A 26,182-nucleotide genomic window follows, 5' to 3' on the forward strand; every position below is an offset into this window, starting at 1 on the left:
GCCTCACCAGCCATAATCACTTGCATGCATGCCAGCCGCTGACTGACAACAATTACACTAAGCATTAACCATGATAGTCAATACTATCATAGTCAGATAAATATTATCCACCTTTTCATTTCTGCAAGAGCAAACACATTCACAACCCATTTTCACCCATGTTCATTCTGAAACAAGTCACACTGCATTCAATAAGCTTTACTCCCAGATAATTGCAGCTTTTAATTTTACTAAGTAATTTTAATTTTACTAAGTGAAAACAGATCCAAGACGTCCCAACTGCTTCAAGAGACATTGTACATCAAATAAGTTAAAACAATTAGAAAATTACAGAGGCTCATATAAATTGATCACAATAATAACCCAATTTATAAAAAGATCTTCTAAGGGTGTATATAGCTGCTTTGTTCCTCTCTTTGGACAAGCTGTAAACAACATAGAACATCTTTCAAAACATGACTTTCATCAATGTTTCATCTAAACTTCAAAATTTATTGCTTGTTTTAATCTGAGGGCTATGGTTTCCTGAGACTTCTTGGATTCTTTTCAGTCCTATAAAGATAAAAGTAACTATGTGCACAGCTAGGATTTTTTTAAATGAGATTCTGTTCGTCAAAAATAACAGGAGTCTTCTGCTTTGAATGGTTTTGTTAAATCGTATCCTTTTTTTTTGGATAAAACTTTAGCTGCACATTAAAGGAAAAAGAACCTATAAATCAGCTACAGGAAGTTTGACCCTTAATCTGTAGAACTGTTTTTCAAATTAAATTAAATCCAATTAATCTTGACTTTGTTGTTGTTCTCTATCGGGCTTTTTTTCCCTTTGGTAAACATAAGTAGGACCTATTTGGTCTATTGATCCACATGATTTGTAGACATTATACACTCTTATTGCTGCATGACTTACAGTGTTTGTTACAGACAGTACCTTTCCAATTGCTTCAGTGTGGTGTTGTGTGCATATCTGAAGCCTGCTGACCCAATGCTGTCTTTCTTTTGCATCTGTAGCTAAATAAAAAGCAAAAGGAGTAGAATTTTCACAATACAGTTTCAATTCCAGTTATATTAAAAGAGTCTAGCTTCCTGTGAATGGACAAATGAAGTTCCCCACCATCATCATAGCAGAATGAGTGGCTATTTCCACCTCTCCTAAAAATCTTTTTCCAAAAGAATGTGAAAACTCCTAAACAGCAAACAGATTATTCTCGAGACTGCGGGGGGGGGGGGGTGATGAAATTCACTGAATAAATCTACTTTTTGCTAGCAGCAACATTTAAAAGTGAAATTCTGCTCAAGGCATACTAAACTGGAAATATTTAATGACAGACTCAACTTCAATGCTACAACAGAAGATACAACAAGGTATTTGCCAAAACACGTAAACTAACATCTATGAGAGCTAGTAACAAAAAAGCATACTGTCTTTTACATTGCATTCATTTTTACATGACAGAACAGAAAGTAATGCACCTAAATGATAAGAAGAGGGCTGAGAGAGATTAAAAACTTCAATATACTTTGTAGAGATACTTGAAGTGATAATTTGTTGATGTAAAACAATATTTGATTATGGTAATTTTAAATTGATAAAGCTTTAAAACAGGTGGAGTAGTAACAGAAATTTAAGCTAGAAATGGAATATATTAAATCTGTTATGTTATTTGTGAGAAATAGAGAGATGATAGTGAATGTACTAAGTTGAGCTGTTTATGTATGTTTTTTATCTTGAATTGTTTGTTTACCCAAATACCACGGTGTGTCTAAAGTACTCTTTGTTAAAATTAAAAAAACAATAAAATATATTTAAAAAAAAAAGAAAGTAATGCACCTAACAAAAACAATTTGAATACTAAACTTTATACTAATTTTGTGCAAGCTGGTCTGAGTGCAGATATCTTCAAATTACTTCGAAGCAACCACTGTGTTGTTTTGAAAATAAAACCTATAAAGTCCTGCAGTCTTGAGTTTCTCAGAAATCTTTCTTACTCTATTATGAATTAGCTCAATGAAATGGGGCGTTGTCTTACCTGAACGCCTTTTCTCAGCAGGATGATGTAGAGTCCAATGGATGGGTTCTATGACGGCCTTCCTGCCTGGCAGACTGGGTAAAAACTTCGGCCACACCCCTTCCTTTGGGCGTGACCCCAGTTTTGACTTAGGCGAGAAACTTCGTTGGAATTAGCATTGCAGCTCTTTATTATTTCCCTGTCTTTATTATTTCCCTGCCTAGACCTAACCTTTGGGTGGGCTTGGACTCTACATCATCCTGCTGAGAAAAGGCGTTCAGGTAAGACAACGCCCCTTCTCCAGCAGGATGGCTGTAGAGTCCAATGGATGGGACATACCAAAGCCCTCATGTCCCCCTGGGAGGGAATGTCTAGGCTACCGAACTCTGAGCAGATACGACTTGCTGAAGGACTCTTCTGCCAAAGGCCGCGTCTGCTGCTGCAAGGGAATCTAAATGGTAATGCCGGATGAAAACCGAAGGTGAAGACCAGGTTGCGGCCTTGCAAATTTCTTCTACCGGTGCTTGCGTTAGCCACGCCGCAGATGTGGCTGCGCTCCGAGTTGAGTGGGCAGTCACATGAGTGGGTGCTGGCAGATCCTGCGAGGTGTAGGCTTGTGCTATGCAGGCTCTGATCCACCTGCCTATGGTAGAAGAAGAGACCTTCTTTCCCATAGATGATGGTTGAAAAGACACAAATAATGCTTCGGTCTTTCGGAAGGCCGAAGTGCGTTTCACGTAGAAACACAGCGCTCTCCACACGTCCAGTTTGTGCCATCTATGTTCTAGCCTATGTTTGGGTTTTGGACAGAAATCAGGAAGAGTCAGTTCCTGAGATCTGTGAAAGATGCTATTTACCTTCGGAATGAAGGCCGGATCTGGTCTAAGAACGACCTTGTCCTTGAAGAAGGTACATAGATCCTTCCTTACTGACAGTGCTGCTAGTTCTGAAATTCTCCTTGCTGAAGTAATTGCCACAAGGAAAGCTACCTTCAGTGATAGGTGATGGAGGGAACAAGATTCGAGGGGCTCGAAGGGTGCTGATGTCAAGGCTAGAAGGACCTTAGGCAGGTTCCAAGACGGGTACCTGTGTATGACGGGGGGTTTTGTGTTAGTTGCCCCTTTTAAAAATGCATTAATCGCTGGATGTTGCGCTAGGGAGGTTAAGTTGTCGCAGGAGAGTACAGTTGAAAGAGCCGATATCTGTCTGCGGATAGTGTTGACTGATAGGCCCTTATTAAGACCCTCCAAGAGGTAATCTAGGATATTAGGGATGGATACTGCGGTCGGATCTAGGCGAAGAGGGACGCACCACCTACAAAACCCCTTCCATTTAGCGTCGTAAATCCTGTTAGTGGACGCTCTTCGTGATGCCTGTATGATCGATATCACCCCTGCCGAATAAGATTGTTTGGCTAAGCTTTGCCGCTCAAATGCCAGGCGGCTAGTTGTAGCCACTGGGGGTCTGGGTGTGCCAGCTTGCCCTGGCTGAGCCTTACCCTGTCCCGGGGAATCCTCCACGGGGGTGATATCGAAAGGTCCACGAGGTCGGCAAACCACGGGCGCCGTGGCCAATGAGGGGCAATGCAGACTATCTCTGCGCCTTCCAGGATCAACTTGCGTATGGTCGCCGGTATTAAAGGCAGCGGTGGGAAGGCGTACAGCAGTTGCTCCGGCCACCGACGCCTGAGAGCATCCGTTCCCTCCGATCCCGGAGACGGGAATCTGGAGAAGAACCTGGGAAGCTGTGTGTTCATGTGGTTGGCAAATAGATCTAGATGCGGTTGTCCGAATCTCCGGGAGATCTCCTCGAACAGAGCTGGATCCAGACGCCATTCCGACTGGTCCACCTTGGCTCTGCTCAGGGAATCTGCCTGGGTGTTTGTCTCCCCTGAGATGTGTTCCGCTCTGATGGAACTCACATTGGTTTCTGCCCAGCGAGCCAGAACCAATGCCTCCTTCATCAGTTCCACTGATCGCGGTCCTCCCTCCTTGTTTACATGTGCCTTGGCTGCTACATTGTCTGTTAGTACGAGGACGTGCCTCCTCGTTACTAGGTGTGAGAAATGACGAAGAGCCAGGTGGATGGCCCGGAGTTCTAACCAGTTGATGCTGTGTGACAGGTCCTCCTGTCCCCACTGGCCCTGTGCTATCTGGGTTCCCAGGTGGGCTCCCCATCCGAACAAGCTCGCGTCTGTCGTGAGTGTGACCCTGTTCGGTTCCCTGAATATGCTCCCCTTGAGTGTCGTGGGGGATAGCCACCATTTTAGTGATCTCCTCACCTGTACTGGTACCGCACTCTCCTGTTGGAGGTGCTGAGGTTCCTCCTCTGGTAGGGTAGAAGGAACCACTGTAACTCCCTCGAGTGGAGCCTTGCCCATGGGATGATGCCCATGCAAGATATCATCTTTCCCAGGAGTTTCGAGAGCTGTATCAAGGGCACTCTCCTGATCTTTTGAATTTGGTGAATTAGCTTGGATATGCTGATCAGTCGCTCCTGGGAAAGGTATACCCTGCACTGTGACGTGTCTATCACTGCGCCTAGGTGTTGCAGTCTCGAGGGGGTGAGGTGGCTCTTGTTTAAATTGACCGAGAACCCATGCCCCTGTAGGGTTTGGATTGTGGTCTTGAGATCTGCCCTTGCTTGTTCCTGAGATCTGGACTGAATCAAGATGTCGTCCAGATAGAACTGTACGCGAACCGGCATCAGCCTGAGATGGGCCGCTATTACCACTAGGATTTTGGTAAACACCCTTGGTGCTGAGGATAGCCCGAAGGGTAGGGCCCTGTATTGGTAATGCCGGCCCGCGTAGGTAAATCTGAGGAATTTCCGGTAGCTGGGATGGATGGGAATGTGTAGGTACGCCTCTGTGAGGTCTATTGAGGATAGTAGATTGTCTTCCCTGATGCTGGCTAGGATGGATTTCAAGGAGTGCATCTTGAACCTTCTGTACTTTATGTAATAATTCAGGCCCTTTAGGTCCAATATTGCTCTCCACCCTCCTGATGTTTTCGGGATAACGAAGAGGATGGAATAAAATCCTCTTCCTTCCTCTTCCATTGGTACCCTCTCTATGGCCCGAATTGACAGGAGGTGGGCTATGGCCGAAGTTATCAGCCTTGTCTTGTGTACCTTTCTGGAGATGGGGCATCTGATGAACCGGTTTGGTGGGGGAGAGCAAAAGTCTAAGGTCAGGCCATGCCTGATCGTTTCCAGGACCCAGGCGTCGGTAGTGGTCTGCTCCCAGACCTCGATGAAATTTCCTAACCGACCCCCGATGGGAGTGTCCTGTTTGGCGTCACTTGGTACGCTTAAAGGATCTGCTCCCCGCTCCCCTATATGGACGTCTGGACTGGAACTGGCCTCTGGCTCCCGGGCTTTGGCGATCCTGGTGTCGATCCTGTCTCGGGTAGAAGGATCGTGAGCCTCTGGACCAGTCCCAGGATTGCCCTGATCGAAAGGGCTGTCTCCATTCCCAGGGGCTTCCTGAACGGGAGCCCTGTCTCCGGAAATCTAGACTGCCTCTCCTGTCTAACTTCTTTGATGGATGTACTAGAATTTTCTTCTTGTCTCTGCCTTCGCTGATATGTGGGTCCAGTATGGAACCAAATAAGGTTTCTCCGCTGTATTTGGATGTCGAGAGACGCCATTTGGACCTCAGGTCTGTCTTCCAATTTTTGAGCCACAGTAGCCTACGCGAGGCCACTGTGGCCGCAATGGATCTTGCCGCATACTTTGTTGCGTACAGCGAAGCGTCAGACACGAATTGGGAAGCCGCGAGGAGCTTGGCCAATGTTTGGTGTACTCTGACCTGGTCTGGAGGCACCGTGCCTTGCAGTTCCCTCAGCCACATGATACAGGCCCTCGCGAAGAATGATGATGAAGTGGCTGCTCTGGCCGCCCAGGCTGCAGCCGTGTGGGAACGACGGAGGGAGTGTTCAAATTTCTTCTCCTCGGGTTTCAAGACCTCCGCCATGTCTCCTGGAATCGCGGAGGTAGAAAATAATGAGATCAATGGGTTATCTACAGTGGGAACCTCTAACATGTTCGAGAAGGAGGGAGATAGGTTGAAAAGCTTTCTTTCCGTGCTGTTAGGTGCCGGTGGGCTTGCAAGTGAGGACCATTGTTCCTCCACCGTGGTCATGAAGACCTCCGGACATGGAATGTACTTATCCTGTGGAACCTTTTTGGCAAATAGAGGATTGGCCTCCTTGCTTGTAGAGGGCTTCTCTTCCTGTACTGATGTTAGGCTGACCGTAGAGACTGCCTTAATCAGGAGTGATTTAAGGAGCGCTGGGTTAAAGAGGCCAGAGCTCGTCGCCTGCTCAGGTGCGGTCTCCTCATCCTCCGAGAGGGGCATGTCTGACATGTCAAGGTCTAATGAGTCACCCTCTCCTATTTGAGAGGAAGTCTCAGAAATGCTGGTAGGGGGCGGCCTAGCTCGTCCCTTATGGGGTGTGTGAAAGGCCACTTGTCCCTTAGAAGCCATGAACTGGGACAAGGCATCCTGCATGAATGCCTGGAATTGTGCTGACCACATGTTCTCCTGCGCTTTGTCGCTGGGGTGACACGCTGGAGTGTGGTCGGGTGAAGAAGCTGGTGAGGAGTGAGTGGAGGAATCTAACTGTTCAGTTTCCCCAGGAGGAGACCAAGTCTTGAGCACTTCCTCGGCAGTAGGTTCTGAACTGGGTGCCACCCCAGGGACAGGGGAAACCATATTTGTCCCGTTGGGGTTGGTTCTCTGTGCCCTGCTAATTTGTCTTTCTAAAGCCAAATGTCTCCTCAAAGCCTCTCGCTCAGCCGTTTTGGACTGTCCCTTCTGAGTAAGGTGCTTTGTTTTAGCCTTCTTCTTCCCCCCCACCTCTGATTCAGAGGATCTGCGTTTTTGTTGTTGCTGTGGGGGGGACAATTGAGGGACCTGTGTGACTGAATACGAGACATTGTCTGCCATTGTGCCAGACACCCCGAGTAGGCAATGCCTGGAGTGGGGGAATACGATACGCAGATCCGATGCAGATGCTTGGAGCTGTTGCCCTCTTCTGCCTATACAAACAATGGCCGGACAGACAGGATTCTTTTGACAGAAGATCCTGCAAGGCAGTGACTAAAGGTCACTATAGGAACAGTCAGAAAAAATATTCCTCCTCACCTCCTCACCTAGTTTAGTCAAGGTGCAGTTTAATCTCTCTCTCTCCCCCAGTCCGTGGCTGTGGCAGCAGACCACGATCAAGCAGTTGGCAGTTTCCCTCCTCCTTCCTCTTGTCTCAACATTTGATGGAACCTCAGACCATTACATAAGAATCCCTTCTTTGTCTGCCAGGAAATGGAGTCCGGGTGGTAGCCCCGTCCACCAGGGGAGAAACGGCGGGTTGATCCGCTCGTTCAAAATGGCGAATGGGAGGAAGCCACGCCTCCCAGTAGCAACCCGGGGAGCCACGAGGTTCAGCAATGGCGGAATTTTCAAATCAACAATAAGGTAACTCTTTTGGTCTTAAGGGGGCTGCGCCTTTCCTCTGAGGAGAAAGAAACGGCGCTGGGCTCTTCTCGCGCCGCTCAGCTGATCGGTGCCGAGCGGCGCCGCGGTTTGCCGCTTCCCGCGCAGCTCAGCTGTTTCGCGCTGAGCGGCGCCTCGTCCCTTCGGCCGAGCTGAATCGGCCCCTGAGCTGTTTGTCGGGCCGGAGGGCGGCGAGCAACCCGGCTGAGCTCTTCCGACGCTACGCGGTCCCCGCGCCAAACAGCTGCTCAGCGGGCCGGGTATCGACGAGCGATCCGGCCCCGTTCCAAGCCTCCCCGGCTAGCCGCCCTGACGCCCCTCTCACCACTCCGGCGATCCTGGCTGCACTCTTCAAACTCCTATCTGTTGCTAGACAACCTTTCTTTCAAATTGGAAGGAGGAAGGGATTCCTTTCGCTTTTTTTGGAGTAAATTCCTTTTTGTGTTCTGAGAGCTGCTTCTCGCACTTCTACCAGGCTTCGAGACTGAGTCAAAACTGGGGTCACGCCCAAAGGAAGGGGTGTGGCCGAAGTTTTTACCCAGTCTGCCAGGCAGGAAGGCCGTCATAGAACCCATCCATTGGACTCTACAGCCATCCTGCTGGAGAAAAATACCTTTTATTATTTTATTTTCTATAACGTGACTGCTTCTCTCTCTTTCTTTATACCAACAAATACCCTGCCTGAATTCAGACAGAATGAAGGCAAAGGCCAATACAGACCACAAAACAAAGAAACAGGATTGCATCCTAGTGAACAAACAACAATGGAACTATTAAAAAAACAACAACCCTGTACCTCTCAGTTTATACTGTTCTCCGCTTGCAGCATTCACTGTAAAGGTATGAGAATCTTCATCACTAGGGGATATCACAGCTCCAGCCAGCTGCAAGGTACCTCTAGGTTTCTGGTTTCTGGACTGTTCATTCACAAAATACTCTAGGAGACCAGCTTCATTGTTTAAGACAAAATACCTGTAATGGTGAGGGAAAAGCAAATTCAAAAATCTCCCCACTTTTTCAAACATGCAGCTAACTTCCAAATTTGAGCCCTTTTCAGGTAATACGTCCACGTATAGATCTCAATCCAGGAGGCTGCAGTCCTCTCCTACTAGTGACTATCTGCACAGAGAGTCTTTGAAAAATCCCGAACACTTTGATGTGAGCTGGAAGCTGAATAGGGAAAAGGTGCAGTTCTTTTGGAAGACTTTGAGCTGAAGGGAGTGTGCTGTACCCATGTTGTCCAGCTGTTCAGTGACATTACAGCACAATTCAGAGAGAGGAAGGCTGCTTGCTGTTTGCCCATTACAAAAATTATAATCTAAACCAGTGTTGTTGTTTTTTAACGTCAATTTTAAGATGGGTGAACTTTAACTCCCAGAATTTCCCAGACAGCATGAGAAATGGGGAATTCTGGGAGTTGAAATCCACATATCTTAAAGTTGGCAAATTCAAAAAAAAACCTGATCTAAACAAAATCATATGCAGCCTGACTTAATTCCTTCCTGGAGGAACCTAACTCGCTCTCAATTTTTTTTTTTAAGAGAGAGAGTGGAAGTATGGAATATATTTTATAGTCAAAGGTCATTACTTGTTAACCATTTCTGCCTCTCAGCCATTTGTGCCCAATGATATTTTTGCCAGAATAGGGGGAAACGTGGCATTGGAAACTGTACAGGGGAAGGGACCAAATAAGAAAAGGCTGCCTTCTGCCGTTCTTCATCTTCCACTGGAGAATGGAAAAATGTGGACTCAGCCTTTGGGGTTGAGCCGGTGAGTTTTCTGTTTTCTGCCATGTTTGCATAAAGCCCCTGGAACAACGGGGAAGCAAATGATAAGGCAATACATCAAAACTAACCAACCACATTGTAAGACAACTCTCAAAAATGAACACAAGGATGAAAATACTTGGGATATCAAAAAAAAAAAAGGTCTGTAAGGAAAAAGAGGCCTGGATTCAGTTTTGAAGCGTTTATATTATCGCTGAGGCTTCTGCTAAAAGACTTCAAAATTCCATGAAGCTGAAATGTGTGGCATGGTGTGCTATTCAGATCGATCAGCCAGTCCAAAGCAATGTTCCTGGCATTTAAGTGGGATTTTGCACATTCTCAGAGATTTTTATCCTTAGATTGAAAAACTGTTGATATAAACAGAAGAAGCTGGAACTGCAGACATCATAAGGAATCAGGATCCATGGCTACCAATATATCCCTATTTCTTAGCTGAGGTTTTTATATAACTAAGAAGCAGTGAAGACAACAATAAGCAGAAATAACATTCCAAACGTTTCCCTAATTTGAGCTAACTTGCAATTGCTGATCGAAAAAAATCCCTATTTTAGTAATAGCGAGTCATACGACATGGCAGATCTATTGGGCAATGTATACTAGGCAAATGTTGCTGTGATTGTTATTGTTATAAAAATGGAACAATATTTTTTAGCTTCAGTGGACAAATGAGAGGACTGACAATGCCGCACACTACTCCACACAAAACCTATTTTAAGGAAACATGTTTCCGTTACTTAAGAAGATTCCATTTTATTACATTGGTAGTGCCACTAAAATCAAGATAGTTACCACTCCATTTAGAAAACCTCTTAGACATTAAAAATGCAATGATTTTATATGGGCATGGTTTAATCACTGCAGAACCAGTTGTAAATGAGCCTTCTTATTTCAACAAGACTATGCATGTTCTGAGATTTCGAAGTGTAGCTCACAAATTGAAAAATCAATTTACATTGCCAATCTCAGGAACAAGTGAAATATGGACCCCTAATGTTCAACAAACAGAACTCAAAGCATGAGGGGAAAAATAGGCTGAAGGCAAAAAATGGATGTTTTCTTTTTCCTGTTTAAGACCAGGCTTCAGAGACTATTTCAAAGAGTATAAACATTCCCAGGATGCTGTTATATCATTAACAATTTTTATTCCAGAAGGAAAGGCAGGAGAATGGTAAGCAAGAGCAAAAACTTAGCTTCCCCAGAGCCTTTGCAAACTTGAAAAAACTCAAGAGTTCAGATCTTGCTTTCAAATTCACACAAATATTCACTAGAAAAAGATAGTTGTAACTGTGTCACACCAAGAATGCAAATTCCTACCGTACAGTCCCTATATATTACCAGGAAATAAACTACAGAACAAAACGATGGATCTTGTTTCTGAATAGACATGGCAGCAGGTAGGATTTTACTGTAATCTTATTTTCAGAAATCTCAAAATATGAGCTCCAACTTTTAAAATCTTGTAAACATTATGACTAATTAAAAGTCAATTACTGCATCCAGAATCATCTTTCAGTTGCTTATAATAGCAACTATGCTATAACCTCCATGTTCGGATATATTTCATAACTGTATTTTTCTTTGCGTTATCTCTGGAAGGGTAAAATACACAAAGCCCTCTTGTTCAATGAAAAATTTACAGGTCAGGAAATCAAATACATGCACTAAAACAAAAGATTATTGCTAAAGCAAGTCTTCATTCACATATTATTTTCTAAAACGATCAGAATATTTCCAACAATTTTTGCCTGATGCATAAAGCTATTCCATCTGAAATAGTGACGTTTTGGAAAATCAGACTTACCGGTACTGCCAGCCTGTTACAAGATTTGTATATTTCATTAAATAGCCAGAAATGTTTTCCATGTGATCACTGTGGCAAATATAAGAACAAAATTCATCAGCTATAGGCAAATAACAACAATTAAAATATCTCACATACATGTTGCGTAATTTCATATTTGATAGAGTAATAGAAGAGACTTCGTAGCTCAGCACAAATGTCAAATGACTTTTAAAACAGAAATTCCTGCAAGCTCTTGCTTCTTGTTTGTCTTTGCAGAATTGATTTAGAACTGAGATGCTTTAAATAATCTACCAATCTGAAAACTGGAACCAACATTACTGATGCATAAACTACTGAATCAGTAATAAATTATTGGACATCTCTTGTATATAAACCTTCAATATTAAAGATTAAATTACTAAATACCCTTCAGCTTTCCAACCTTAAAGAAATGTTTTGGGGCACTTTAACTACTATTCATTATGAAAATGGAAGTTGATTAAGGTTAAAAGAATATCTTTAAAAATTAAGCTATATAAATAAATCACTGGTCCCTATTAATTAAGGAAAAGTACATTTAGAATTTTGAAACGATACACACTTTTTGGACTTTTGAGTGTATGTCATAAATCATCAACATCACTGGAGACTATTATTTTGCTTTGTGCACCATATCTAACTTTTCTTGCATTTTACATTAAAAAACCCTTAGTTTTTTTTTAAAAAAAAACATTTAATGCAAAGAAAAAAAAGAGTCCAATTTTCAATCACCTTTATTTTGATTTCATAAACATCCTTAGAAAATAATAATGATGTTTTGCTTTGCGGTATGCCCAATTATATAGAAGTTAAGCAGAACTATAAGAAAATATACTAGAAAAAGACTGCAATAAATAGAGAAGAGATTTGTACACCAGTTCTTTATAACTGTTACACTTCCCCTTTAAAGCCATTTTATAAATATGCAAATTCTCCCTACTAAGCAAATGTCCAAATGCAACCAGCAGCCAACACAAATAACTTAAGTAGGTGCCACTAACTGGCACTTATGATGTTACCTAATTAGGATAATGAAATGTCTGCAAGAAAACAACCAAGCTCAGAGAACACCAAGGACCCCTCACTAAATTATGTGCATCACAGAGCAGACCAACTCCATGTTATGTATGTCCTTCTATATGAACGATGCACAGCATCCATCTTTGCACTGTTTCATAGGAATTATATTAAAGTCTCCCTCAAACAAAATTTGTCCCTTTCTTGGCAGCAACAGAGAAGTGGTTTGCCATTCAAGTTCAAAGCCAGTTAGATGCTGCCATCTAGCGGAGTACCAATTATTAACAACCACAAGGTGCCGCCAACAAAAATTGAAAGAATTCACTGAGAATTAACGTGAATGACAGCTCTAACACAACTAAGTGATGCAATGGTACCATAAAGGTGTCCCTGAAAATTTTTAACACACATACACACATACTTCAAGGCACACAAAATTAATTTCTGCCCAGTAGACCACAAAGAACAAATATTCCTACATCACGTTCAAGAAGTTTTATAGGATAGCAGCTGAGCATTCCTCCAAGAACTTGAGGGAATTGCTATTTTTTTAAATTCCACAACTAGCACTCAGGGCCTTACATAAAGAACTAAAGCCAATATCAGAAATCACCTAAACCCCTTATTAGTTCATAACAGATTAGCAGCCCTAGTAGAGCAGTGGTTCTCAACCTGTGGGTCGGGACCCCATTTGGGGTCGAACGACCATTTCACGGGGGTCGCCAAACAACGCAGTCTGCCATTTTTTCCCCCCCTTTTCCTTAGCTGTGCTACTCCCTTTTATTCTATTGGCTTTTGAAAGCCAATAGAATAGACTCTCTTGAATAGAGTCTAATTCTATTGGCTTTCAAAAGCCAATAGGAATTGTCCAGGCTGTCTCTGCCCTGCTGAGCCCGCCAAAAGTCCCATTCTGCAAACGGTGCTGCACCAGTTGAGTAGTCCTCGACTTACGACCGGTTGAGTAGTCCTCGACTTACGACTGGTTGGGGGTCACGCCATTAAAAAGGTTGAGAACCACTGTAGTAGAGCTACACCTGAAGAAAATTTTAGAAATCAGAAGCTACAAATGAGTCTTGCAAATCTGAATTATCATTATTTCCTGCTCTATGTAAAGTACCTTCAATGGTCAGAGAAACTATTCCAAGAGATTTAACTAAACAAGTAACTGCAATTATTACTTGAAAATGTCTGCTAAATACCAATTTAACCTATTTTTCTTTCAGAAGCCTGTCACAGACCTGTCTCTCAGAATAGTGGAGGCAACAGGAGCCATTTTGTCACAATTTCCAAAAGCATATGTGAAATTATATATTTATCCATCTTTGGTATATTCTACCCATATACAATATATTTTATGTAATAATGCCCTCAATTCACAGATTGTTGATTGTGCACTTATTCTAATGAGCTGTTTCAGACCAAAATAATTCATACAGAAAGTGAAAAATGTATGAATGAAGAGCAAATTAACTGCCTATGCTCAGTAGAATGAATGTGATATATTTGTATATCATAAATCTGGAAGCAGGTGATAAAATATTTGTGGCAGACAACTGTGGAACAATTAGGAAAAAGGACCTGCTCTGATTTCTTTTTTCCACAGAATAATCCTGGGATGAAACTGAGGCTTGCCTGCTGCAGGAATAATTTCATGTGAGTAATGTAAACTATTTTTAAGAAATTATGTTTTTAAAGTTTTTTGTGATCGTGAAACTGCTTGGCTGAAATCTGAATTCTGGTTCAAAAATTATTTCTTCTCACTTTCAGAGCTCATTCATACTGACATCAAGGCTGAAAAACTGTAAAAACGATGCTGTATTTGCTACTGTGTGCAGTTAATCCCATTTAAACACATAAATGGCTTTCATAATCAGCTATGCAGGACTTTCACTTAATTAAAATCCTACATAGAATCCTGCACAGAAGACAAAGAGCCTCTTCTACAGACTCAACTGTGATTAAATTCAAATCCTGATTAAAAGACTGCAGAATTAGTCTCAGAGGCTAATTATTTATTTATATGTACATCCAATATAAACATACTGACTCTGGGTGGCTTACAATATCCAAAATAACTAAAAGCAAACACTGCCATTTAAACAAAAACATCTTTAATTGGCAAGCAGGAACTTGCAAGTGTTAAGCCTCCTCTGGACAAGACAGCTCAGCCCTGGGACCCAAGGAAGCCCCCAACTCATTAATTTTTTTAGTAATGCCAACAGATTTGGGCCCATGCATGGATGGGGGGGGAGATCCTTCCAGAGGGCAGGCCCCACCACAAAGAGAGGCAATCATGCTCCTCGAATTTCAATTATTTCTGTAGAATAGAAATAATTCTTATTTTATGGGAATCAAATTATTCAGTAATTCATATTACATTTTATACACAATTATTTTTGTTCACTGAATGCTTGCATATTTAAAAAATGCTTAATTCTTTTGGTATCTCCTGTATTATATGAGGGGGGGGGGCAGAGCTGAAACTAGATTTTCCAAAAATATCATCTTAAGAACAACACCCAAATAATTACAGAAGCATTTCAACCAATAAATCATCAGAACTGAAATCTAATGAAACTAGAGGAGGGAGCATCTCACTGATTGGCAGCTTTCTTGTTGATGTCACAATGCCTCCTACTAACAACCATAAGCTAATTTCAGAGAAGTAGCACAGAAAAATTAGCAGAACTGGAAAGAAGCAAGCAAGCAGACAGGATTCAACCATGTCTGCCTCAACACAAAATTATCAGGTGAGGATTCTCAAAGTGGAACAAACGAAGAACCTCCATATAGTAATATTGTGGCACAGGTTGTCAAGAACTTGAGTCTATCTTCTAGAGTCTTAAACTATTCATCATAAAAGCTGGATATATGTAAGATCACTATTATAGTTCTTATTTTTCAATTATCAGCTGACCTACTTGCAAAATAGGAAGCTGATCTGACGGTTGTAAAGATCAAAAAACAAAATGTTATGCAGTGTATAAATAGGATAGCATTTTATTCCTTAATCTAGGGATGTCCTTCAAATATTCTCAGTTAGAAGCCTTATCATTCCTTGGCACTGTTAATTTTGCTTTGGCTGACAGGAGTGTAGCTCCATCAGACAGCCTGCCCAGTCTTATCCTGGAAAGGAATGTAGAGATAACCTTGGTGAAGGAATGTATAAGCCTGCCTTGATTCTGCTTGATATAAATGGGGGCACCTAGAAACTCTTGACAAGCTTTCAAGATTCTTGTTATTATAACCTACAGCAATAATGTAGCAGCTGATTCCTGGAATCCTTGCAGTGCACATTTCCTGACCTTGTCTACCTCAACAGGGTAACATCCATTTGGAAAGCCTAGCAAAGTTTTTCTCTGCCTGATCTTATATCAATCAGAATCAAAGCGGTATTTTGAGTTTCTTTCCCCTGCTCTCCACTTTCCTAAGACTAAATTACCATTTCTCAGCCCTTAATCGCTCATCCATTCATTTATCAAGATCATCTCTACATTTCTTTACATACCTATATCAACCTCTACTGACCAAATAAATCAGAAATACTATGGTGCTCTACTAACGATTTGGAAAATGAAATGCCTCCAAAGTTAATCATGGAAACAAATAAGAGATCCAATAATTTGCACCGATGAGATCCAATAGGAGCTTTTCTAAATCAACTTTGGAACATGGTACACAGGGTAAATGATACAAATAATAAAAAAAGCAGGCGTGGAGAAAGTCTAGCTATTTTTAAAAGCATAAAAGAAAAAGCTATCGCAAATTATATATACAAATCACCTTACTCATCAGAAGATCAAAAGCTCTCAATTTAATGGATTCTTTGGCAACATTTCAAAAGTTCAATCTGTATCTGTCCAATTATTAATACTGATATAATTCTATGCACTGGGTAAGAACACAACAATGTACACAGTGCCCTGCAGGATTGGACCTGACTCATCAAGTGCACAAGAAAGACCCCGAGTATTCCAGCAGATGGTCTCAGAAGCAATCACATTCCCATTATGGCTAATAGCCATTAATTCCTATGAGTTCCATGAATTGGTCAAACCCGTTTTTGAAGCTAGACAAAAGCTTTTTGAGTTAGTCATCTACTGCTAGTAAATTCCAAACCTAAATTATAAATTGTCTAAAAAAAAATGGCTTGGCCTTTGGTTCTAGTATTTTGGAAAAAGGAGAAATAGCTTCTCTTTGTTCATTTTATCCACAATATGCCCAATTTTGTACCCCTGAATCCTATCTCCTCTCTTTCTCTTTCTTTCTAGACTAAAACACCCCAATAATCAGTAGCATTCCTCATGGGAAGCTGCCATAACCCCATGATCCTCTTTGTCCTCCTCTGAACCTTGTCCAGCTCCATTATATCTTTTTTGAGCTGCGTTGATCAGAGTAGCACACAATATTCCAGATGTGGTCACATAACTGATTTATACAAGGGCATTACAATAATGGTGTCTCTATTTCCAGTACAATTTCTTATTATGCCTAACATACTATTGGCCTTTTTTTACAGTGGATTGCACACATTTTATCGACACCTTTATTGAACTGTTTACCAACATCTCTTTCCTCATTTCTCGCTACTTGCTCTGACCCCATTAATTTATATGAGTAGTTAGGATTTTTGGGATCTATGTGCATCACTTTGCATTTGCCCACAGTGAACAACTTCTGCCATTTTGACCCTTGCTCCCGTAATGTGAAGAGCTCTCTCTGAAGCTCTTCTCAGTCCCATTTTGAACAATTTAATGTCATCAGTAAGCTTGGTTATTCTACTAGTCATCTCCAATTCCAGATCATTTATCAATATGTTAAAAAGCGCCTGTCCTGTGACAGAACCTCCTGCTAGTTAGATCCCTCCATTGTGAGAGATGTCCATCTACAGGTAGTCCTCAATTTAAAACCATTTGTTTTGTGACCGTTCGAAGTTACAACGGCACTGAAAGAAGAGACTTATGGCCATTTTTCACACTTACGACCATTGCAGCATCCCCGTGGTCACATGTTCAAAATTCAGACACTTGGCCATTGGCATGTCTTTTGTGGCAGTTGCAATGTCCTGGGTCATGTGATCATCTTTTGTGACCTTCTGAAAAACAAAGTCCATGGGGAAGCCAGATCCACTCAACAACCGTGCTACTAACTTAAAATTGCAGTGATTCCCTTAACAATTGTGGCAAAAAAAGATCATAAAATGGGGCAAAACTCAACAACTGTCTCCCTTAGCAACAAAAATTTTGGGGCACAATTGTGGTTGTAGGTCGACTACCTGTACACCTATTCTTTGTTTTCTGTTCAGCCAATTGCTTAGCCACGAGAGGATCTGCTCTTTTATTCCATGGCTGTTAAGTTTACTGAAAAGTCTTTGATGAGGGATTTTATCATAGGCTTTAAAAAAAAATCAGATTATATTTATTGACTTACCTTTATCCACCTATTTTTTTAATACCCTGCCCCATGCCTTTGCCATCTTCTCTACAGAGTTTGTAACCAGTTGCCAATTGATTTTCTCAAATCCATCAGGTTTTGGTTACATCCATTATATCTATACTGTCTTCTAAGACAAGGCATGCCAATTCACCTATTCTAGCCTATATTAATGAAACTCGGGGTTACAAATATTTATTTACTGGTTTCCTGCAAAGCACACTGTCTAGCTGTGTTCATTTTTTAAAAAAAAAACTCTTAATGTTCACACATATGATTTACAGCATTAAAACACACACACACATATGACAACCTTCTTATGAAGTTTCCAATTTCTTATTCTTCTAAGAAAGCATCTATTCTACCTTTCTGTTTATTTCTTTGAGACCAAAGAAAAACATGCACAGGAGGAAAATAATTGTAAATTTAGATTTACAATGGTCAGAACTGTTTGTCACTCCAAAGGAAAACATCTTGTAGTACTCATCTAGATCAGTGTTTCCCAAACTTGACAATTTTAAGGCATGAGGACTTCAACTCCCAGAATTCCACAGCCAGCGTTGCTGGCTGTGGAATTCTGGGAGTTGAAGTCCATATGCCTTAAAATTGTCAAGTTTGGGAAACACTGATCTAGATAACTGCATCACATAAATGCTGCAACAATTAAAAAAAGATGTGCATTCAACTTTATGGAGTACTATTAGAAAAGGAAATGAAGATAAAAGGGTATCATAATGTTGCAAATAAATTTATGGTACAGCCCCATTTGATCATGTCTGATTCAGATAATGTGATCTGGAAGAAAAAGATTTTGAGGCAGAAAAGGGGGGGTGAGGGGAATCACCCAAAATCCTTCCCTACAAGAATTTAAAACTCTTTTCAAAAAATTTATTTTAAAGCATTTCCCTCAAAATGAAAAGACATGTAGAAAAGGAGGGAAAAAAATAATATGGAGATATGGAAAAACTACCCAAAGGTTTCCCCATTGTTTGCAATATTGGGCAAAATAATAATAATAATTTAATTAAAACAAATTAATATTTTTAAACATTTTATCATACATGTATAACAAGGAATTCATAGTTTGGGGATAAAACTTTTTACAGATCCGTAGATTAATTCATGGAGAGTAGCTTTATTAACAGCTCCCGCGATAGACATATTCATACCTCATTTCAACCTTGAGCTACAAATATTCTCCTTTATTGATATCCATACCTAGTATTAAATCCTGCTTCATGTTCATCCTGATTTGCTGCATCGGCCATGAAATTGCTGGCTTGTCTTCCATCTACAGTTTGTTTTCTTCCACTTCATGTCCAAATAGGTTTGGACATGAAATAAGCCACAGAAAAGCAAACCAGAACAAGCCTTAGCACAATTTACAAATATGACCTATAGCTTAAACAAAAGTATCAGAAGATGAACAAAGGGGAGTTTTCCTGTCTTATCTATGGAATTCCATGAAGTAACTTGTTACTGCAGAGTTGGCACATGGAATTCTGATTCATTGGTTTTTTTCCCCACAGTCTTTATTTATTTTTTTATTTCCAAAATTATTCAACTCAGTTCAGTTTTATGCTGTTCTGTGAATGTAAATGACTTCATTTTTAATCTATCAACAATATCACAGGTAACCTTATGAAGAGTCAAATTAAAGATAGTCCATTCATCTCAATTCTCCATCAAGAAAAATCAGATTTGCAGTTACCTCTCTCATACAACTGATTTTCTAATTTAAGTTTTAACATACGTTGAGAAATACCGTACATTCATTAGTATGTTGCAACTTTTAAAAAGTACTTTGTTAAAATATTCTATATAATATTCTAAAATATTCTATATAATTTCAACACGCTGAATCAGTCCAAAGGTTATCTAATCTATAAATGGTAGCCACCCTTTCCAGATGGCCTCTGTTTTTCTTCTGAGAAACCCCCAAAACAACTAAATTCAAAACTACCATTCAAGTATTTTTTCCCCAGCAATTTTTATTTAGAGGTATACTATCTCTGAAACCGGAGGTAATGAGTAACCCTATTATCACCAATACTTACTGATAATTTTATCCCCTGTGACAGAAAAGAATGGATAATTCATTACACTTCTCAAACCTATCTAAGGCACACTATCCAATTCTACTTATGTTTGGTCCCTCAAAAATAACCCAAGCAAAAAAACATCTTCCATCTCTAGATAACCTGGAGGTAGAATTACTAAATGTCTAAGCATCTTTGCTCAGAAATGTAAGTTTAATATTATACAACCTGAAAAGAGCTGAAGATTCCATTCTATGGATAGTTATTTATTATGACAGAGCCAAGAAACTGAAAAATTGATAATGCCTTATTAGCAGGATCCACTGGCATCACCCCTGCAGCTGCCTAGATGAGTTGTAGAGCTATGTCAAGCTTTCAGTTAAATAGAAGTCAGCTTGAGTTCTTGGAGCTCTTTTTTTTCCTTTTCCATCCAATGCTTTGCTCAAAATGAAGATATGCAGAACTGTTTGGAGCCAAGACCCACTGGTTTATTTTTTTTCCTTTTTATTTCACCCCAAAGAGCCTTCATTAAATAATGCAACATATCTGAACACAAGTCAGTTATATGTAAGGATTCAAAATGCATTTCAATACTGGATTTAGTTAGATGGTGCTCTGAGGAAGCAACTGTAGTAGACTAATGTGTGCTTAATCTTTTGTAAGTATGATTTTGGCCTGGAAATCATGCTAACCTCTTCTATCATATCTGACTAAATAGAAGAGCTACCTAACAGTTAAGATGTTGGGCTGTCAACTAGAAATCTGGCAGTTTGAAAGCCAAGTACTATGTGATAGGGTAAACTACCATTTTTGCATTAGCTCCTGCCCACCTAGCAATTTAAAAGCAGGCAAATGCAAACAGATAATATGTACAACTTTAGTGGGAAGGTAACAGCATTCCGTGTGCCTCTACATACAGTCATGCTGGCCACAGGATCATGGAAAGAATAATACTGGCCCCCTTGGCTAGTAAAAGGAGATGAGCATCACCTCCTAGAGTCGGACACAACCATAGAGGGGAAACCTTCACCTTTACTTTTTACTGTAACCTACTCTCAAAATTTTCTTCCAATGTACAATATGACTTTAAAAACAACTGTCTTTTTCAGATACAGTAAGATTTCTGTTTGCCACTTTGGAGATGGAGATGCTAAAATATACCTACATTAAAATGCTAAACTTCTGCACCATTATCATTTCCATCCTCAGGGACATTTAAAAAGTAGCACTCTGTTATGAACCAGGAAACTGCTTATACAAATAACAAGGTGCCTTGGTTTGTTCTTCCATTTCTAAGCCAATATGTTAGAGAAGGGGAATGAATAGGGAGAGAGAGAGAGAAATGAGAGTCTGCACACTGGACTATTTGGTATTCAGAGCTAGCACTTGTATAAGTGACATACAAGGTGAGAAAAAGTAGAAAGGGTGTTTTGTATAAGATAGGAAAGAAATTGATAAAAAGTACATTTTCTCAAGATTTCAGAAGCCTTTGCCTGCTGTGAAGATCTATTCTTTTCTTTCTGCCTCTGAACAAAGAGAAGAATGCATGAGCCTAATAATTTTTATAGGCATGTTTACAAAGCTAATATGATCACCTACTATCAGCCATAAATCAATATGGACTCCACACGATTCTTCCCTGTGTTATATTCCCTTCTATGTCTCATATCTCCAAGGTTAACATCAACCTTTCAATAACAAGTCATTTGTAAATGAGAAACATGCAAGTGCAAAGCAATCTCTTTGGAAAATTTTAATGACTCAAAATATTACTTCTAATATGCACTGCCAGCATTTCATATAATTCCAGATAGCAATGGCAAAGGACATTTCAAAGTGCCAGATGGGGAATACAATCATATGAAGATGCCTTATGTTGAGTCAAACTACTGTCCAGTTAGTTTAACCTCCCTTGAAAAACTGTTTTGGGATATATGGCTCATTGTCTCACAGGACACCTCCCAAATGTTTCATGATACCACTGTCAAGTTCAAAGCTTCTTTCAAACGACCGATGAGGAAACTGATTTTACTGTCAAGAACAAGACATTTTCTTCACAGTTGAATCAATATTTTATCTCTGCATGGCAGTAGTTCTCAAACTTTTTAATGCCATGACCCCAACTGGTCGTAAGTTGAGGACTACCCAACCGTTCGTAAGTCGAGGACTACCCAACCGGTCGTAAGTCGAGGACTACCCAACCGGTCGTAAGTCGAGGACTTTCCCTGCCCGGGAGTGCCGCGCATGGGTGGTGCTGCCCCCTGCGCCGGCCGAGACGTAGCTGGTAAGGGGCAGCGACGGCGCAGGGCGACCACCAGCTGGACCGCCAGCTGGCCCAGCCCAAGGGAGGTAAGGCACCCGCCGGGCCCCACGTGCGCCAGCAACCCTCCCTGCGCCCGCCGGCCTCCCACATCCCACCCCTAGCCCTCTTTTACTTACATTTTTAGTACTTGCTCAGCAGGGAGGGGTGGAAGCTTCCAGACAGCTCGCCTTCGCTGCAGACAACTTGCAGCACCGTTTGCAGACTGGGGCTTTTGGCGGGCTCAGCAGGGCAGAGACAGCCTGGACAATTCCTATTGGCTTTTGAAAGCCAATAGAATTAGACTCTATTCAATAGAGTCTATTCTATTGGCTTTCAAAAGCCAATAGAATAAAAGGGAGTAGCACAGCTAAGGAAAAGGGGAAAAAATGGCGGACTGCGTTGTTTGGCGACCCCTGCGAAATGGTCGTCCGACCCCAAATGGGGTCGCGACCTACAGGTTGAGAACCGCTGCTGTATGGAGAAAAGGCTTTTCCATTTGCACACACGGAAACAAAACAATATGTCCATGGAATTAAAAAAAGAAGAAGAACTTCCTCTACATTTAAAGCATTCTATTCCTCTCCATGCATGGAGAATTGGGCTGCCTTTTACAAAGCTACATGCAGACAATATGGTGATGGAAAAGATAAATAAACAAATCTGAGTCTCTTCTCCATGACCAGTACAGGTAGTCCTTGACTTACCACAGTTCCATTTAGTGACCATTTGAAGTTACAATGGAGTGAAAAAAGTGACTTATAACTGTTTATCACACTTATGGCCATTAGCGCATCCCTACCTGTACAGGACTACCTGTGCGCAGAGGAGAAATTTTACTTAGGTTGAATGGGAAGGTCCTGCAAGTTAGAAGTTTCCCTATCCTGCTTGAAGTGACTGTTCAAACTTATTCCTAGCTTGACCCAAATATGCAAGGGATTGAAACTGGGGCCTTCCGCGTAGAACTTTTATGTTGTATCATTGACATACTGCTGTTTCCCAATTCTCAATTCCTATATACAGGTAGTCCTCGACTTAGAACAGTTCATTCAGTGACCATTCAAAGTTACGACGGCACTGAAAAGAGTGACTTATGACTGTTTTTCACACTTACGACCATTGCAGCATCCCCATGGTCCCCTGAACAAAATCCAGACGCTGGGCAACTGGCTCATCTTTATGATGGTCGCAGTGTCCTGGGATCATGTGATCACCTTTTGCGACCTTCTGACAAGCCAAGTCAATGGGTAAACCAAGCTCACTTAACAACCGTGTTACTAACTTAACAATTGCAATGATTCACTTAACAACAGTGGCAAGAAAAGTCGTAAAATGGGGCAAAACTCACTGAACAAAGGTTTCACTTAGCAACATAACGTTTGGGCTCAATTGTGGTCGTAAGTCGAGGACCATCTCTCTAAAGAGAACAAACTGAGCATTTTAAGTTATAGGATCTATTTTTTTTTTTCTTTTCAGTCGCAAGTTAAACCATCTACTTAAGAACTTCACCTGTTCAAGAACCTTCGTCAAGGTCAGTTTGCAATATATGGCCAATTAAGTCCAAATGTGATGATTCTTAAAAATAATCTAAGATACAGGAATAACAATTCTTTCTGCTCATCAGAAATAGTGGCAAAAACTATAGGCCTCACGGGAGCAAAAGTTAGAAATCTGCACTACAGTATTTTGTCTTTAAGAACCATTTATGCATTCTTTTAAAGCAAATTTATGTCTAGATCAGCCTACTGCAGGGAAAGAATTTACAGATTCACAGGCTGTACATTGGCAAGCTGTTCATGCAGAGATGGAAGGCTGTATTTTTATGTATTCTTGCCTGCAATAAATGCATAGTGTCCTTCTAGTATCTGCAGCCTACCAAATTCTGCAGACAGCATTTTAAGCAGATGCCAATAAAAAAAAAATTAACAATTTAGCTTCTACTGCTGTAACTTTTTCTTTACTTCTTTAGACACCACCCTTCCTAGGCCTGAGTTAATGTTAGGAACATCTTTTTAAAAATGATGTATTTTTTTGAAATAGATAAAAGTATGTTTATCTATATAAGTACTATGGTTTAAAGAGCCAAGATGGAATGTCTGCCTACTAAAATGAAAAAAAAAATGTATTGTCTATACCACAGGTCGGTAACCTGCGGCTCCGGAGCTGCATGCGGCTCTTTGAGCCTTCCCCTGTGGCTTCCAGCCTCCTCTGCCTTTGCAGAGAGAGACAGAGACAGAGAGAGGCAATTGCGCTTCCCTGCTTCTCTCTCTCTCTCTCTCTCTCTGTTTGTGTTTTTGTGTGTGTGTGTGTGTCTGTGTGTATGTGTAAAAGAGAGTGCACTCACAGTGTTCTCCGAGGAGCTGAAAAGATTACTGGGCGGAGCTCCCCCCTTTGCTGCATCTCTGCAGGAAGCAGGAAGCAGGAAGGGCAGGAGAGAGCTAGCTAGCCTAGCTAGGCTGACTCAAGAATTCTGGGAGTTGAAGTCCATGAGTCATAAAAGAGATGAGGTTGCTTACCCCTGAGTTGTTGGACAACAGCTTGAAGCTTGCCAGGTGAGCAGCAGATAGGAGGGGGGGGGAGAAAGAGAGAGAAAGAGAAAGAGGGAGGGAGAGAGAGAGAGAGAGAGGAAAGAGAGAGAGAAAGAAGGAGAGCGGGGGAAGAGGAGTGGCAGACCAAGGGCAGATAGAGAGGGAGGGAGAGAGACAGAGAGAGACCCTTTTGACATCTAAAATGAAGATAACACTGCATATATCCTTTTTTACCTTTATTATGGGTGTGGGTGTGTTTGTGTGTTTGTGTGTGTGTTTGTGTATGTGTATGTATGTATACATATATACACACACATACATACACACACACAAACACACATACACACACACACCCATAATAAAGGTAAAAAAGGATATATGCAGTGTTATCTTCATTTTAGATATCAAAATGGTTTTGTGGCTCCCAGTGTTTTGTTTTTGGTGGGAAACGGGTCCAAGTGGCTCTTTAAGGGTTTTGGGTTGCCTACCCCTGGTCTATACAGATGGTCAACTAAATGTCATTGACTTCTGCCAGGCCATCTAAGTTGATGAGTTTAGAAAGCAAGTTCAGTTACAAAATATCATTGTTACATTCCTGGAAGTCTTGACACAGCTTATACCAGTGATAAGAAAGCTTTGGGCTCAGTGAGTAAAAATTCAGAAAATGCGTAACTTGACACTGCCTCCCCCCCCAACAAAGAGAAACAATTACATCCCCCCCCCCATCTAGAGGTTCCAAAGGCTGCCACCCTTTTCTCACACAGCCTCCAAACTCACAAGATAATAGGGCTGCCTACAAGAATAATTGTCACTGGTTATTGATGAATACTCACATTTCACCCACAATGTTATGACTTGTCACCTATGATACATGTAACATAGCTTTGCCATCACTTGCATAGACTGATATGATGCAGATATTGTGTCAATTCATTTAATCATAGTTTATTAAATAAAACCACTGTTTCCATCCCATAGACTGAGCATTACTAATGTTCCATGTGATACTGTGCTGGGTATGTGGTGTGAGAAACAAGATCAAGACAATTTTTTTAAATAATTATACTCATATGAGATTCATAAAATTTGGAAGCTATTGCCATGCCTATCCAAAATCTCACAAGTACAGTACTAATATCAAAATTTTGCAAGATTTTGGCCATTTTAGGTTAATTTTGAGGTCTACCATTTGTGATGAATCACATGGTGCCTACAAATGTTATACTGTCAAGTTGGGTTATATATTGTAATTCTCAAAGTTTTTGATGACAACGTATTAATCTATCCCAAAGGGAAATAAATCACCACTGCTGAAACCTGACAACAAAAAAAGATGAAACCTAGAACATTTTATTGAGCTTTACTGAAACATGCATTGTCAAATAGTAGGAAATTAATTCATCGATTCAGCAGCTTCATATACATTAAATCCTGCTGGTATAATTCTTTTCACCATCAAATAAAGCTGAATTATTCAGAAATCATAAACTCTCATTATGGTCAACACCATATCCTGATTTGTCATTCTTGTTAGAAACTCAGGAATTAGAAATTCATTTCAAACAATGGTTTTAGATTCTATCAGAGGAGTAATAAGGTAGGAGTTCCGCTTCTGAAACAAAAGAGTTTCCCCCCCTCTCAATTTCTGGTGAGTTTAGCTACATCCACTGACAACTAGGAGCAACTATATAGGATGCATCTACACAGTCCTCCTGAAACACAATCTTTTTAAACTCAAAAATGGGCTTTTATTTAAA

The 26,182-nt window shown here is 40.9% G+C and overlaps 2 protein-coding genes across 7 annotated transcripts in view; one reads left to right on the forward strand and one right to left on the reverse strand.

Annotated features, from left to right (window-relative positions):
• OSBPL11 (oxysterol binding protein like 11) overlaps window positions 1-26,182 on the reverse strand; it is a 60,843-nt gene that overhangs the window by 29,587 nt on the left and 5,074 nt on the right. For 4 of the 6 annotated variants that reach the window (XM_039323802.1, XM_039323801.1, XM_039323805.1 and 1 more), the window contains 3 exons: window positions 11,089-11,157; window positions 8,297-8,472; window positions 908-1,008 (listed from right to left, as the gene is read on the reverse strand). In XM_039323802.1, the coding sequence (XP_039179736.1) occupies window positions 908-1,008; window positions 8,297-8,472; window positions 11,089-11,157 (346 nt within the window). The remainder of the gene's footprint in view (window positions 1-907; window positions 1,009-8,296; window positions 8,473-11,088; window positions 11,158-26,182) is intronic. The other 2 variants (XM_039323803.1, XM_039323806.1) reach the window with 1 other exon arrangement.
• Window positions 14,816-26,182, forward strand: part of LOC120299218 (glycerol-3-phosphate dehydrogenase 1-like protein) — a 67,419-nt gene continuing 56,052 nt past the window's right edge. The window contains exons 1-2 of the mRNA XM_039323809.1: window positions 14,816-14,876; window positions 23,374-23,428. The gene's annotated coding sequence lies outside the window, so the exon portion shown is untranslated. The remainder of the gene's footprint in view (window positions 14,877-23,373; window positions 23,429-26,182) is intronic.

This window comes from Crotalus tigris, unplaced genomic scaffold (assembly GCF_016545835.1).
Source record: "Crotalus tigris isolate CLP2741 ecotype Arizona unplaced genomic scaffold, ASM1654583v1 scf7180000024282.1769268, whole genome shotgun sequence".
In the NCBI taxonomy this organism is placed as follows: domain Eukaryota; kingdom Metazoa; phylum Chordata; class Lepidosauria; order Squamata; family Viperidae; genus Crotalus; species Crotalus tigris.